This window comes from Aquarana catesbeiana, linkage group LG08, assembly GCF_042186555.1.
Source record: "Aquarana catesbeiana isolate 2022-GZ linkage group LG08, ASM4218655v1, whole genome shotgun sequence".
NCBI classification, from domain to species: Eukaryota; Metazoa; Chordata; class Amphibia; order Anura; family Ranidae; genus Aquarana; species Aquarana catesbeiana.
Genome location: NC_133331.1, coordinates 292,715,810 through 292,730,957, shown reverse-complemented (window position 1 = coordinate 292,730,957; position 15,148 = coordinate 292,715,810). Strand labels below are relative to the sequence as shown.

Genomic DNA, 15,148 nt, shown 5'->3' with positions numbered 1-15,148 from the left:
TAATAAAAATGACATCAATTGTAACAATGCAGATAATGTACAGATCCTAATGATACTATCAGAGATTGTTCCTCATCTACCTGATGATGGTGAGGGATGGTGTGACCTTCCTGTGTGGAATCCCGGGAATACAGAGGACGGGGACATCTCACTGGTGGGTTCCCATTACTGGATCCATCTGTAGGAAACACACACACTGACTGAATACATTGTTTCTATGTGTTTATCAGATGATGGGGGATCTAGGTGGACCCTCCGTACTGCTCTCTCCTTTACAATAAAGTCTCCTCTTACCCGGTGATGTGAGGGGCGGCTGATTGTCCATCATGACGTCCTTGTAGAGATCCTTGTGTCCTTCTAAATACTCAATTTTCTCCTTAGTAGATACGGTTCCATATTTGTCAGTCCAATTCACTTCTACCGTCAGCAGCTCAACAATCTTCTTGGTGACTTCTAGAATCTTCTGAATGTTGTGTTTCCCAGGAGTCAATGAGTGAGGTGGAGGAACAGTGATGGTCATATAATCACCAAACTTCACAGGAGGCAAACTCTGTATTGAAACACCAACAGTATCATCATACATTTCCAAAATTCTCCTCACCTCTCCACTCAGGTCTGTGTTTTATTAATAGAGATAAGAGTGATGTCATGTGACCTCCCAGAATCCTCCTCACCTCTACGGTCAAGGCTGTGTTTTATTAATAGAGATAAGAGTGATGTCATGTGACCTCCCAGAATCCTCCTCACCTCTCCGGTCAGGTCTGTGTTTTATTAATAGAGATAAGAGTGATGTCATGTGACCTCCCAGAATCCTCCTCACCTCTCCGGTCAGGTCTGTGTTTTATTAGTAGAGATAAGAGTGATGTCATGTGACCTCCCAGAATCCTCCTCACCTCTCCAGTCAGCAGGTAGATGATCTCCAGGGTGAGGTTTAGTATCTTCTCAGTCATGTGACTCCGGTCCTCCTCCATCCTCATCCGTGCTGTCATGTGATATATACAGGTCTCCTTTTAGATGGATAACTTTGGGAAATAAAAATAAGAATTATTTGGATGGTATTGGTCACACAATAATAGGATGTGGATTTGAGGGGGGAAATAGGAAGGTTGTTGTACATGTAAGGACTACTGCCCCCCATTGTAACACATTTCGTTTTGACTGTTTCAGGTTATTACATTTTCATGGTCCCGGGACCCTCTTAACCTGCTGGATCAGAAACTTTTAAGGAATGATTAAGGAATGATAAACTTTTAAGGAATGATAAATACGATCTTTCTTCTGTCTTCGTATTTTGCTCTGAAGCAGTGCTGGGAGGTCATTGTAGGGTCATCATGATGTCCAGGAAAGGGAACCTCCTGGCATATGGCTTGATTTGTCAGCTAATCCAGATAATTGCCAGAACTCTGGCTGCAAGGCTCCAATCTCCAGCAGTCTGCGGACTGGGTAGGAGGAGGACATCAGGGGGTGAGGGGTTTATTGTCTTAGGTCCCAAGTATATTGTAGTATCCAGGCCATTGTACAAAGTGGCAGTGGGTTTTAGCAGTCTGAATTCCAGCAGCGGGCACTGCCAGGGCCCGTGTCATGGGAACACATTGGACTCCCCCCCCCAAATGCACAGAACTCACCCAGGGCCACCCGCACAAACAGACCTTCTCCTCTAAGAGCGAATGCCCACCAAGGGGTGAAGGACTGTCCTTCTTCACTCCACTTGGTTTCCTGGAAAATTTTATTTGACCAGTGAGATGGTAAGAAGGTGAAGGCTGCCTTCATTTCCAGGCAGGAGTTCTGTAAGGAGGTTCATCATAGACCAAGAGCCCCCCTACCTACCTTAGCGTCCCCCTGAGCTCTACAGCCTCCTCTTCCCTCATAGCCCAGGTGACTGCTAAACCCTGTGAAGGGCCCCAGAATCCTTTAGCTACACTACCTCCTCAAATCTGTTCAGCCCCACTATCCCCTAACATCCGCCACCTATCCATTACTCCTCACAGACCCCGAAGCTCCTCAACGTTACTCAGAACCCTCAGTATTTTCCTCCCTCTGACACCAATGATGGAACATATTCTTCAAGGTAGGCTGAGGAATGTTTTCTTCCTCTTGACCAGCAATGTATATTGGTTGTACAATATTAGGATGGGGGTATAAGGGGTTAATAGGCCAACTGCCCCCAGTGGGAATTGGAACATGTAGATTGGGTTGCAGGAGGTGGAGGTAGTCGGGTGTGTGTGGATTATCTTCAGCGAAAGGGTGTAGAAGTGTGAATGTCAGTACAACCCGAATCTGAATCTCATCACTCGTTACAAGAGACTGCTAAGGTGAGAAGGTGACATCTTCAAACTCAATGAAATGTTCCTGATCTGTAAGTGAGGGAATGTTCTGCCCCTGAAAGGGATAATCTACGTTTTCACACTATATATGTGTGTATCATCATCTTCTGGAGATAAAAGACATCACAGTGACTATGGAGGAAGAGGACAGACATGACGGGGGGGGGGGGGTTACCGGGTGTAAATAGAAAATAAGATCGTATTACCTCCTCTACTGCCTGTTTAAGCAATGTCTCTTGTCTACTTCGAGCCACATGGAAGTTCCTGTCTGTAGATGACATCACTTCCTGTCTGGGGCTGACATCACTTCCTGTTTTCCATAGAGACTGCCTGTCTGGCTAGAAGTTAGACCACCATCTTGTGGAGCTCAGAGGGACTGCAGCCCGAGAAATGTCTCGTAGTGTGAACACTTATAGATGGGGTCAACTCCAGTCCACTCCCACCAAGGGGGATAGAAATACATTACTGTCTAGTCCAGCCTTTATCATCAAGGGGTTCCTCCAAAGGTTTCTAGGGTTTCAGGTAATGAATAATTTCTGTTTCTCAATAGTAACTGACATCTAGGGATGAGCTAATGGCTCGGTCTGAACCTAGTTTGGACTATGGCTGTTCTGATGTTTGGACAAACGCCAGAATGTTAACACATTTGGACCCCTGTTTTAAGGAAGCTGAAAATCATATATAGAAGCCTTATTTCTACTGCATCTGTATAAGCCATCATCCCGCTATCACTGGTTCCTAAGGAAGCCGCCTCGGTGTCTCTAGGAACCATTGATGTCACGGGTAATGAGGGCATGTGACCTGGTATGAGACTTCTGAGTAGTTGAATTGTTGGGAATACATTCCAAGGACATCCCCATGTCTTACCTGTCCATGATGGTGGACTGTATATAAAGTCCAAGCTTCCCCCATCACAGTGGGCAAACCCCTGCTCTGGGCTTGTATAGCACCCTGCAGCTAATTGAACAAGTTTCAATGAGTGCCAATGTGAGTGCCCCATGCATGATCCAGTGCCCAAAGCCTCTTCACAGGGTAGGGTTTGGAGACGACTCACAAGGTTTTATTGAGGTTGCTAGAGGCAGAAGATTCAAACAAAGAAGACGCCGCAGTCCAGATGCACTGAGTGCAAGCCACGGCTCCCCACCGATGATCAATAGGAAGAAAAGAACGCCTGCAAACCACAGGAACGTTCCAACAATTTATTTCAAAAATAGCAAATGACAGCCAACAAAGACAGAGTGTCCCAACCCAGGAGTTTGCACACTCTATCTTTGTTGGCTATCATTTTCTATTTTTGAAATAAATCGTTGGAACGTTCCTGTGGTGTGCAGCCGTTCTTTTCTTTCTAGGTGTTAGAGGACCGTGAGATGATCATTGAAGAATTAAAATAAAAATAAAAATTAGAAACTAGTAAACTTGATTCCTCCGTGAAGAAGAGGTCCATCATCTGAGGAATCAATGAGTGGGGGGAGGGTTATATAGCGTTACCCCCATAAGGGCTGCTAAGTGTTGTAGTCCATCTGTCACCCTACCCAGCCAGGCACACAGTTCTCATTCACCCTCAGGCAGAAAACCAGTCCTTGAACTTTGTTTCTGTTTTTTTATTGAGGGGAATAAACTTGGATGGGGATTGGGGAGATATGGGATGCCAGCTTGATTGAAGAACAAAGAATTTGGGACTTCAGAACTATATACACTCTCTGTATATACACCTCTTCACTTCCAGTTCCAGTACATCACTTGGTTACACTTCCTCACTTCAAGCTCCAGCACAGCACTTGGCTACACCTCTTTGCTTCCAGGACCAGTAAATCACTTGATTACACTTCCAGGACCAGCTAGCACTGAGATGCAGGCCTGACACTGGCTCAGCCAGGCCCAAGGCAAATGCCCTTTGCAGACTGGGACCGCGGGCCCCTCTGGTGTAGCAAAAATTCTAGTAGTCCTAGTGCTAGCTGTCCACGTGGCTACTAATCCCAGGACCACATCTTCAGGCCCTGCCAGCCCTCCTGGCTGCAGCTGCCTCTTTCCACTTCCTGTGACACCACAGTCCACTCCACTGACTCTGCACCCATCCCAGACTGCAATTTCCCAGTCCTCTCAGGCATGCCTCCCCAGTCCATCCCGACTGTGTGTCACTTACCAACCCTCCTGGCTGCGACCTTTGTTCCACCCTGAAAGCTTGCCTGGCAGTGCTCTTCTGCTGTCCTTTCCTTGCTCCCTTGCCACCTGTCCAGGACACCTCTGTGTGATGTAGGAGGTCTCGCCTGCACCCGAGCCCAAGGTCACTCCCCCAGACTGAGGAGCTCCCTCCAGGCCACATCAGCCTAGCTGTCACGAGGGCCACGTACCTGAGGTTAGACTGAAGTAGTGGGGAGGCCTCCCTTGCACCTCGGGTCCTTGAAGCCTCTGGAGATGGAGACAGAGACTTGGTGGACACCGAGTGGCACAGGTGCCAGGGGTGCGGAGCACCATGCAAGCCTTATGCCGAGATCCGAGCCGAGGTCAAGTCCAGTTTGGCAACGAAGTATAAAAGGGTTAATCAGAAGAAGAATGGTCGAGATCCAAGCCGGGGTCGGTTCCAATCTGGCAGCTGAGTACAAAAGGGGCAAAGAAATAGAATGGTCAAAGTACAAATCCGAGGTCAATGGCAAGCAGCAATCAAGAGTAGTCAAATAGGTTTCCAGGTCACAACAAGTTCAGACAGATCAAAAAAGGGGGTGCTGAAGATAATCCAGAAATTTGGCAGTGTGTGGGCTTATATAGGGAAGTTTGAGGTCACTTCCTGTGCATCTCCTGGGCATTTTCCCACCTTTTTCTATCAAGTTGAGGTCACATCCTGTGCGCCTCCTGGGCATTTTCCTGCCTTTTTCCAACAGTTCTTCTTCACAGGTGCAGGTTGGCGCACTGAGGCGTCTTTAGCGCATGCTCAGTTGGCACGGATTTCCTCTTGTGGCAACGCGCTATTGGTGAATAAGCCTTGGACTCTTACAGAGCCCCCCCGATGGGGCAGCCTGTCTGGGATTAAGCTCACTGAAAAAACCACCGGAGAAGATCTGGAGCATGGATATGCGACTCGGGTTCCCAGGAATTCTCTTCAGGGCCGTAACTCCACTGTACCAGAAATTGGCGTCCGCAGCCCCTTCTACGGCAGTCCAGGATGGCCTTCACCTCGTACTGCTCAATCCCTTTAATCGTAGAGGGAGGCGGGGGACGGGCCCTGCGTTCCCCAAAGGGGTTTGGGGCCACGGGCTTCAGGAGGGAGGCATGGAAGACAGGGTGGATCTGGTAAGTTGAGGGCAGTTTGAGTTTGTAGACAACAGGGTTGAATCGGGACAGGACAGGGAAGGGCCCAATGAACTTAGGGCCCAATTTCTTGGAGGGACAGGCCAACTTCAAATGCCTGGTAGACAGCCAAACCTTGTCTCCAGGTTGAAGATCCAGGTCCCCCCGCCACCTTCGATCATAAATCTAGGTGCGTCTTATGGTCAGGTGTGTCTTATGGAACGAAAAATACGGTAACTTATTTACAGCGTCAGCAGGGATCTCGGCCCCTCCCTCTGTAGCGTTCGGAGCTGGTTTGACGTCGGATCTTGCCCCCCCCCTCTGCAGTGCTTGGAGCTGGGCTGACTGCAGCAGGGATCCCTGCCCCTCCCTCTGTAGTGTTCGGAGCTGGGCTGACGTCAGCAGGGATCTTGGCCCCTCCCTTTGCAGCGCTCTGAACTGGGCTGACTTCAGCAGGGATCTCCGCCCCTCCCTCTGCAACGCCAGGAGCTGGGCTGACGTCAGCAGGGATCTCGGCCACTCTCTCTGCAGCGCTTGGAGCTGGGCTGACGTCAGCAGATCATGGCTCCTCCCTCTGTAGCATTCGGAGCTGGGTTGATGTCAGCAGGGATCTCGGCCCCTCCCTTTGCAGCGCTCGGAGCTGGGCCAACTTCAGCATGGATCCTGGCCCCTCCCTCTGTAGCGTTTGGAGCTGGATTGACGTCAGCAGGGATCTCGGCCCCTCCCTCTGCAGTGCTCCGAGCTGGGCTGACTTCAGCAGGGATCTCGGCCCCTCCCTCTGCAGCGCCAGGAGCTGGGCTCACATCAGCAGGGATCTCCGCCCCTCCCTCTGCAGCGCTCGGAGCTGGGCTGACGTCAGCAGGGATCTCTGCCCCTCCCTCTGCAGCGCTTGGAGCTGGGCTAATGTTAGCAGGGATCTTGGCCCCTCCCTCTGCAGCGCTTGGAGCTGGGCTGATGTCAGCAGGGATCTTGGCCCCTCCCTCTGCAGTGCTTGGAGCTGGGCTGACTGCAGCAGGGATCCCGGCCCCTCCCTCTGTAGCGTTCGGAGCTGGGTTGACGTCAGCAGGGATCTTGGCCCCTCCCTTTGCAGCGCTCGGAGCTGGGCTGACGTCAGCAGGGATCTCGGCCCCTCCCTCTGCATTGCTCTGAACTGGGCTGACTTCAGCAGGGATCTTCGCCCCTCCCTCTGCAACGCCAGGAGCTGGGCTGACGTCAGCAGGGATCTTGGCCCCTCTCTCTGAAGCGCTTGGAGCTGGGCTGACGTCAGCAGATCACGGCCCCTCCCTCTGTAGCATTCGGAGCTGGGTTGATGTCAGCAGGGATCTCGGCCCCTTCCTTTGCAGCGCTCGGAGCTGGGTCGACTTCAGCATGGATCCCGGCCCCTCCCTCTGTAGCGTACGGAGCTGGGTTGACATCAGCAGGGATCTCGGCCCCTCCCTCTGCAGTGCTCCGAGCTGGGCTGACTTCAGCAGGGATCTCCGCCCCTCCCTCTGCAGCGCCAGGAGCTGGGCTGACATCAGCAGGGATCTCCGTCCCTCCCTCTGCAGCGCTCAAAGCTGGGCTGACGTCAGCAGGGATCTCTGCCCCTCCCTCTGCAGCGCTTGGAGCTGGGCTAATGTTAGCAGGGATCTTGGCCCCTCCCTCTGCAGCACTTGGAGCTGGGCTGACGTCAGCAGGGATCTCGGCCCCTCCCTCTGCAGTATTCTGAGCTGGGTTAACGTCAGCAGGGATCTCAGCCCCTCCCTCTGCAGCACTCGGAGCTGGGCTGACAGCAGCAAGGATCTTGGCCCCTCCCTCTGCAGCGCTCGGAGCTGGGCTGACGTCAGAAGGGATCTCCGCCCCTCCCTCTACAGCGCCCGGAGCTGGTCTGACAACAGCAGGGATCTTGGCCCCTCCCTCTGCAGTGCCTGGAGCTGGGCTGACATTAGTAGGGATCTCGGCACCTCCCTCTGCAACGCCAGAGCTGGGCTGACTTCAGCAGGGATCTCGGACCCTCCCTCTGCAGTGCCTGGAGCTGGGCTGACATTAGCAGGGATCTCGGCACCTCCCTCTGCAGCGCCCAGAGCTGGGCTGACTTCAGCAGGGATCTCCGCCCCTCCCTTTGCAGCGCTCGGACCTGGGCTGACGTCAGCAGGGATCTCGGCCCCTCCCTCTGCAGCGCACAGAGCTTGGCTGACGTCAGCAGGGATCTCAGCCCCTCCCTCTGTAGCGTTCGGAGCTGGGTTGACGTCAGCAGGGATCTTGGCCCCTCCCTCTGCAGTGCTCGGAGCTGGGCTGACTTCAGCAGGGATCCCGGCTCCTCCCTCTGCAGTACTCTGAACTGGGCTGACTTCAGCAGGGATCTCGGCTCCTCCCTCTGCAGTGCTCTGAACTGGGCTGACTTCAGCAGGGATCTCCGCCCCTCCCTCTGCAACGCCAGGAGCTGGGCTGACGTCAGCAGGGATCTCGGCCCCTCTCTCTGCAGCGCTTGGAGCTGGGCTGACGTCAGCAGATCTCGGCCCCTCCCTCTGTAGCATTCGGAGCTGGTTTGATGTCAGCAGGGATCTCGGCCCCTCCCTTTACAGCGCTCGGACCTGGGCTGACGTCAGCAGGGATCTCGGCCCTTCCCTCTGCAGCGCTCGGAGCTTGGCTGACGCCAGCAGGGATCTCGGCCCCTCCCTCTGTAGCGTTCGGAGCTGGTTTGACGTCAGCAGGGATCTTGGCCCCTGCCTCTGCAGTGCTTGGAGCTGGGCTGACTGCAGCAGGGATCCCGGCACCCTCCCTCTGTAGCATTCGGAGCTGGGCTGACGTCAGCAGGGATCTTGGTCCCTCCCTTTGCAGCGCTCGGAGCTGGGCTGACGTCAGCAGGGATCTCGGCCCCTCCCTCTGCAGTGCTCTGAACTGGGCTGACTTCAGCAGTGATCTCTGCCCCTCCCTCTGCAACGCCAGGAGCTGGGCTGACGTCAGCAGGGATCTCGGCCCCTCTCTCTGCAGCGCTTGGAGCTGGGCTGACGTCAGCAGATCATGGCCCCTCCCTCTGTAGCATTCGGAGCTGGGTTGATGTCAGCAGGGATCTCGGCCCCTCCCTTTGCAGCGCTCGGAGCTGGGCCGACTTCAGCATGGATCATGGCCCCTCCCTCTGTAGCGTTCGGAGCTGGGTTGACGTCAGCAGGGATCTCGGCCCCTCCCTCTGCAGTGCTCCGAGCTGGGCTGACTTCAGCAGGGATCTCCGCCCCTCCCTCTGCAACGCTAGGAGCTGGGCTGACATCAGCAGGGATCTCTGCCCCTCCCTCTGCAGCACTCAGAGCTGGGCTGACGTCAGCAGGGATCTCTGCCCCTCCCTCTGCAGCGCTTGGAGCTGGGCTGATGTCAGCAGGGATCTTGGCCCCTCTCTCTGCAGCGCTTGGAGCTGGGCTGACGTCAGCAGGGATCTTGGCCCCTCCCTTTGCAGCGCTCGGAGCTGGGCTGACGTCAGCAGGGATCTCGGCCCCTCCCTCTGCAGTGCTCTGAACTGGGCTGACTTCAGCAGGGATCTCCGCCCCTCCCTCTGCAACGCCAGGAGCTGGGCTGATGTCAGCAGGGATCTCGGCCCCTCTCTCTGCAGCGCTTGGAGCTGGGCTGACGTCAGCAGATCTCGGCCCCATCCTCTGTAGCATTCGGAGCTGGGTTGATGTCAGCAGGGATCTCGGCCCCTCCCTTTACAGCGCTCGGACCTGGGCTGACGTCAGCAGGGATCTCGGCCCCTCCCTCTGCAGCGCTCGGAGCTTGGCTGACGTCAGCAGGGATCTTGGCCCCTCCCTCTGCAGTGCTTGGAGCTGGGCTGACTGCAGCAGGGATCCCGGCCCCTCCCTCTGTAGCGTTCGGAGCTGGGCTGACGTCAGCAGGGATCTTGGCCCCTCCCTTTACAGCGCTCGGAGCTGGGCTGACGTCAGCAGGGATCTCGGCCCCTCCCTCTGCAGTGCTCTGAACTGGGCTGACTTCAGCAGGGATCTCCGCCCCTCCCTCTGCAACGCCAGGAGCTGGGCTGACGTCAGCAGGGATCTCGGCCCCTCTCTTTGCAGCGCTTGGAGCTGGGCTGACGTCAGCAGATCATGGCCCCTCCCTCTGTAGCATTCGGAGCTGGGTTGATGTCAGCAGGGATCTCGGCCCCTCCCTTTGCAGCGCTCGGAGCTGGGCCGACTTCAGCATGGATCCTGGCCCCTCCCTCTGTAGCGTTCGGAGCTGGGTTGACGTCAGCAGGGATCTCGGCCCCTCCCTCTGCAGTGCTCCGAGCTGGGCTGACTTCAGCAGGGATCTCCGCCCCTCCCTCTGCAGCGCTAGGAGCTGGGCTGACATCAGCAGGGATCTCCGCCCCTCCCTCTGCAGCGCTCAGAGCTGGGCTGACGTCAGCAGGGATCTCTGCCCCTCCCTCTGCAGCGCTTGGAGCAGGGCTAATGTCAGCAGGGATCTTGGCCCCTCCCTCTGCAGCGCTTGGAGCTGGGCTGACGTCAGCAGGGATCTCGGCCCCTCTCTCTGCAGCGCTTGGAGCTGGGCTGACGTCAGCAGGGATCTGGGCCCCTCCCTCTGCAGTGCTTCGAGCTGGGCTGACTGCAGCAGGGATCCCGGCCCCTCCCTCTGTAGCGTTCGGAGCTGGGTTGACGTCAGCAGGGATCTTGGCCCCTCCCTTTGCAGCGCTCGGAGCTGGGCTGACATCAGCAGGGATCTCGGCCCCTCCCTCTGCAGTGCTCTGAACTGGGCTGACTTCAGCAGGGATCTCCGCCCCTCCCTCTGCAACGCCAGGAGCTGGGCTGACGTCAGCAGGGATCTCGGCCCCTCTCTCTGCAGCGCTTGGAGCTGGGCTGACGTCAGCAGATCACGGCCCCTCCCTCTGTAGCATTCGGAGCTGGGTTGATGTCAGCAGGGATCTCGGCCCCTCCCTTTGCAGCGCTCGGAGCTGGGTCGACTTCAGCATGGATCCCGGCCCCTCCCTCTGTAGCGTTCGGAGCTGGGTTGACGTCAGCAGGGATCCCGGCCCCTCCCTCTGTAGTGTTCGGAGCTGGGTTGACGTCAGCAGGGATCTCGGCCCCTCCCTCTGCAGTGTTCTGAGCTGGGCTGACTTCAGCAGGGATCTCTGCCCCATCCCTCTGCAGCGCTTGGAGCTGGGCTAATGTCAGCAGGGATCTTGGCCCCTCCCTTTGCAGTATTCTGAGTTGGGCTAACGTCAGCAGGGATCTCAGCCCCTCCCTCTACAGCGCTCGGAGCTGGGCTGACGTCAGCAGGGATCTCGGCCACTCCCTCTGCAGTGCTCGGTGGTGCAGAACGGATTACTTAATTTTACAAGGACTTTAACCAAGGTTTTGGGATTACAGAATTTATTAATGCTGACTCCTGAGGGGAGAGAAGGAGAGAAGACAGGGGACACAGGAACTTATTAAAAAACATTTTATTGTTTTATTCCAGGTTTTTTAGAACATAGAGAGGGATAAATGACACATCACAAGCACTGTGCTGTCTACCATGCTTTAAAGGATTAGGATATATATTTTTTTTTCCCCCAGAAGATGACATGGCTGTATTTGAATAAATGTAGATTATTGTACACACCGTAAATAAGACATCCCCTGAAAATAAGCCCTAGTGTGTTTTTTTTTGTAGCCAAAATTAATACAAGACCCAGTCTTATTTTCAGGGAAAAACACGGTAGCTGCAACCTGGTAATAACATTGCTAGGAGGTCCATTCATTTCACTACTACATACTTCCCATCTTTATATAAACGTCTCCTGACATTTAGGTGTCTATTCATAGGAATAAAAATAAAAAAATAAATTCATAGCAATTCCCCCAGTGAAAGCACATGTGCATTCCTTCTGTGTGAACGGGGGCAAAAAATGAATGTTATTAGGCAATTTGCTGGTTGAATGTTTTCCATTGATTTGAAATGGAAATATACCACTTTTGGCCACTAGATGGAACTAATTCTTTATGCTACTTAGTGCCATCTAGTGGCTAAATTTGGTATTTTCTGTTTCAGTCAATGCCTGGTTTTGTTGGTGTAATTAACTTATGTCCTTCAATGTCTCCTGGACTCATAAGTACATGAGAATGATACTTCAGTTATTTGTAGGAGACCATGTCTGACATAGTAAACAAAGGGGTCTATTTACACAAAATTAGTTGGATGAATGGGACAACTGTTTTCCGAGCCGTGATAAATTCTGGCTGTAATTTAATTAACACAGTGATTTCCTATGATCGTCAGCTCCATCTAGTGGCCATATTGAGGATTTTTTTTCCTCAAATACCTCCACCAGAAAAAATATTGCAATTGGACATTATGACCACTGGATGGAGCCAATGATCATAGGAAATCATTGTATGAAATAAAATTTGACCAACATTCATCACGGCTCAGCGAATGCGTCTCAAATTTGCTTAACTATTTTTTTAAACGGACCTGTAAGTGTTTGTGAAATCTTCCACCACAAAATGTACTCAGCCAATGAGATGTAATGACTCCATTTTTATTTTAAAAGGCCTAGAGGACCGCCTTTTAAGTGGTGGGGTTAACGTGTTTCGTCCTGAAAGACGATTTGAGAAAACAGACCTCTTGTAAGAGTTTACACCACAAAATGTACTCAGCCAATGAGAGGTAATGACTCCATTTTTATTTTAAAAGGTCTAGAGGACCGCCTTTTAAGTGGTGGGGTTAACGTGTTTCGTCCTGAAAGACGACTTGAGAAAACAGACCTCTTGCAAGAGTTTACACCACAAAATGTACTCAGCCAATGAGAGGTAATGACTCCATTTTTATTTTAAAAGGCCTAGAGGACCGCCTTTTAAGTGGTGGGGTTAACGTGTTTCGTCCTGAAAGACGATTTGAGAAAACAGACCTCTTGTAAGAGTTTACACCACAAAATGTACTCAGCAAATGAGAGGTAATGACTCCATTTTTATTTTTCTCCTGCTATCAATGGCCAACACGGTACAACACTTCATCCATGTCTTTGGTGATCTCTGATCTCCTTATTAACTGTTTTTTACATGATGAAGATCAGCCATGTAGTATATCTGAGGTGTATATCAGGGTGTGCTTCTTCCCCACATGTCCAGCAACATTCATATACAAGACATTTCCCGCACTCAAGGCACTAATACACCTCAAGGGTTGTGTGGACCCCCTGATGTACAGGAAGACAGGACTTCAGTGAGGAACAATTCCTTCACTCAGGATAGGAACGTGGCTTCTCCCCCGTGTGAGATCTCTGATGTTTGTCAAGATGGGGCTTCTGTGAAAAACATTTCCCGCACTCGGGACAAGAATACGGCTTCTCCCCCGTGTGCAATCTTTGATGTCTGTAAAGATGGAACTTAAATGAAAAACATTTCCCGCACTCAGGACAGGAATACGGCTTCTCCCCTGTGTGCACACTCTGATGTCTGTAAAGATGGGACTTCCTTGAGAAACATTTCCCGCACTCAGGACAGGTAAACGGCTTCTCACCCGTGTGCAATCTCTGATGTGTGCAAAGATGTGACTTCCTTGAGAAACACTTCCCGCAATCGGGACAGGGATACGGCATTTCACCCGTGTGCAATGTTTGATGTCTGTAAAGATAGAACTTCTCTGAAAAACGTTTCCCACACTCAGGACAGGAATACGGCTTCTCACCGGTGTGAGAACTTTGGTGTCTGACAAGATGTGATTTAGTTGAAAAGCTTTTCCCGCACTCACGACAAGAATACAGCTTTTCCCCCGTGTGACAATGTTGATGTCTGACAAGCTGTGATTTTTGTCTAAAACATTTCCCGCACTCAGAGCAGGAATACGGCTTCTCCCCCGTATGACACCTCTGATGTGTGACAAGTTCTGATCTTCTTACAAAACATTTCCCGCACTCAGAACACGAATGCAGCCTCTCTCCCGTGTGATATTTCTGATGTGCAGAAAGCTGGGATTTCGTTGCATAAAATTTCCCGCACTCAGGACAGAAATACGGCTTTTCACCTGTGTGAGACCTTTGATGTATGGCAAGTTCTGATTTTTTTACGAAACATTTCCCGCACTCAGAACAGGAATGCGGCCTCTCCCCGGTGTGATATTTCTGATGTGCGGAAAGCTTGGATTTTGTTACATAAAATTTCCCGCACTCAGAACAGGAATGTGGCTTCTCACCTGTGTGAGATCTTTTATGCACATCAAGTTTGGATTTAAAATGGAAACACTTCCCACACTCAATACAGGAAAGCCTCTTATCTGTTGGAAGGACGACACCGTCCCGCACAGTCTGAGGTTCCTCAGGATAAGAGGAATACGATGGTCCGGCACCGTCCCGCACAGTCTGAGGTTCCTCAGGATAAGAGGAATACGATGGTCCGGCACCGTCCCGCACAGTCTGAGGTTCCTCAGGATAAGAGGAATACGATGGTCCGGCACCGTCCCTCACAGTCTGAGGTTCCTCAGGATAAGAGGAATACGATGGTCCATCTACACTGTGTGGTGCCGGATGAACATTTGAGGTAGTCGGGTTTTCTCCTGGACTATACTGTGTGATGTCCTCATCTTCTACTTTACAGTCTGGAGACAAAGTGAGACAATCCTCTGAGGTTTTCCTCATCTCCCGTCCATCTACTAAAATAGAAATACAAAGATTATTACTAGACATGAGCAGATTGGTTCCCCTAAACCAGGACTCCGCCCACATCAGGCAGCTTTGTCTCTGAGGATCTTACAATTCCCCCCTTAAGGTAACCAGTAAATGGGTCCTCTGATCTCCTACCAGTTGATTTCTTTATTCATGGATCTTAGTCAGAGAGTGAGGAAACAACGAGAACTGTCTTTTATAGGAGTGACAGTGATGAGGGGATTATAGGACGAGTGTCCCCTCCCCCTCTATCACTCATTGCCATCTTCCCAACACAAGAAGTCCTGCACTTCCTTATTTAGTCCATGATTTAGTCATGAATAACAGCGGGGCTGAGCCCCACCAGAGGTCAGAGAGTGAGGATGGGGGGAGAACAACCAAGATGAAGACTGGACTGATCCTGAAGACCACCATCATTGGGTTATTGACTCCTCCCTCATTATCACTTTCTGTTTAAGGCTCCAAAATTTGAGGATGTTATCACATTATTATCATTGTGTTTGTGTGCACTAAAATTCAATAAGGTTTGAAAAACCACTGTGCATACGTGCAATATAAATTATGGCAACACCCACCGTTTTATTCTCCAAGGACTTAGCTCAGAAAAATATATAATGTTTGGGGTTCTAAGTAATTTTCTAGCAGTTATGACTGAATACATTGCTTCTATGTGTTTATCAGATGATGGGGGATCTAGGTGGAGCCTCCGTACTGCTCTCTCCTTTACAATAAAGTCTCCTCTTACCCGGTGATGTGAGGGGCGGCTGATTGTCCATCATGACGTCCTTGTAGAGATCCTTGTGTCCTTCTAAATACTCCCACTCCTCCATGGAGAAATAGACAGTGACATCCTGACACCTTATAGGAACCTGACACACACAATGATACAGTCACCATCCAGACACATCCCTTGTCTGTTACTGGATAATGTCCCAGA

At 51.9% G+C, this 15,148-nt stretch overlaps 2 protein-coding genes across 3 annotated transcripts in view; both read right to left on the bottom strand.

Moving 5' to 3' along the window:
- Window positions 1-2,623, bottom strand: part of LOC141106800 (uncharacterized) — a 44,329-nt gene extending 41,706 nt beyond the window's left edge. The window contains 4 exon segments of the mRNA XM_073597727.1: window positions 81-178; window positions 295-550; window positions 894-1,022; window positions 2,531-2,623. Of these exon segments, the coding sequence (XP_073453828.1) occupies window positions 81-178; window positions 295-550; window positions 894-989 (450 nt within the window). The 5' untranslated portion in view covers window positions 990-1,022; window positions 2,531-2,623.
- An 8,372-nt stretch (window positions 2,624-10,995) lies between these two features.
- LOC141104798 (uncharacterized) overlaps window positions 10,996-15,148 on the bottom strand; it is a 40,564-nt gene continuing 36,411 nt past the window's right edge. For both annotated transcript variants that reach the window (XM_073594554.1, XM_073594553.1), the window contains one exon: window positions 10,996-12,726. The gene's annotated coding sequence lies outside the window, so the exon portion shown is untranslated. The remainder of the gene's footprint in view (window positions 12,727-15,148) is intronic.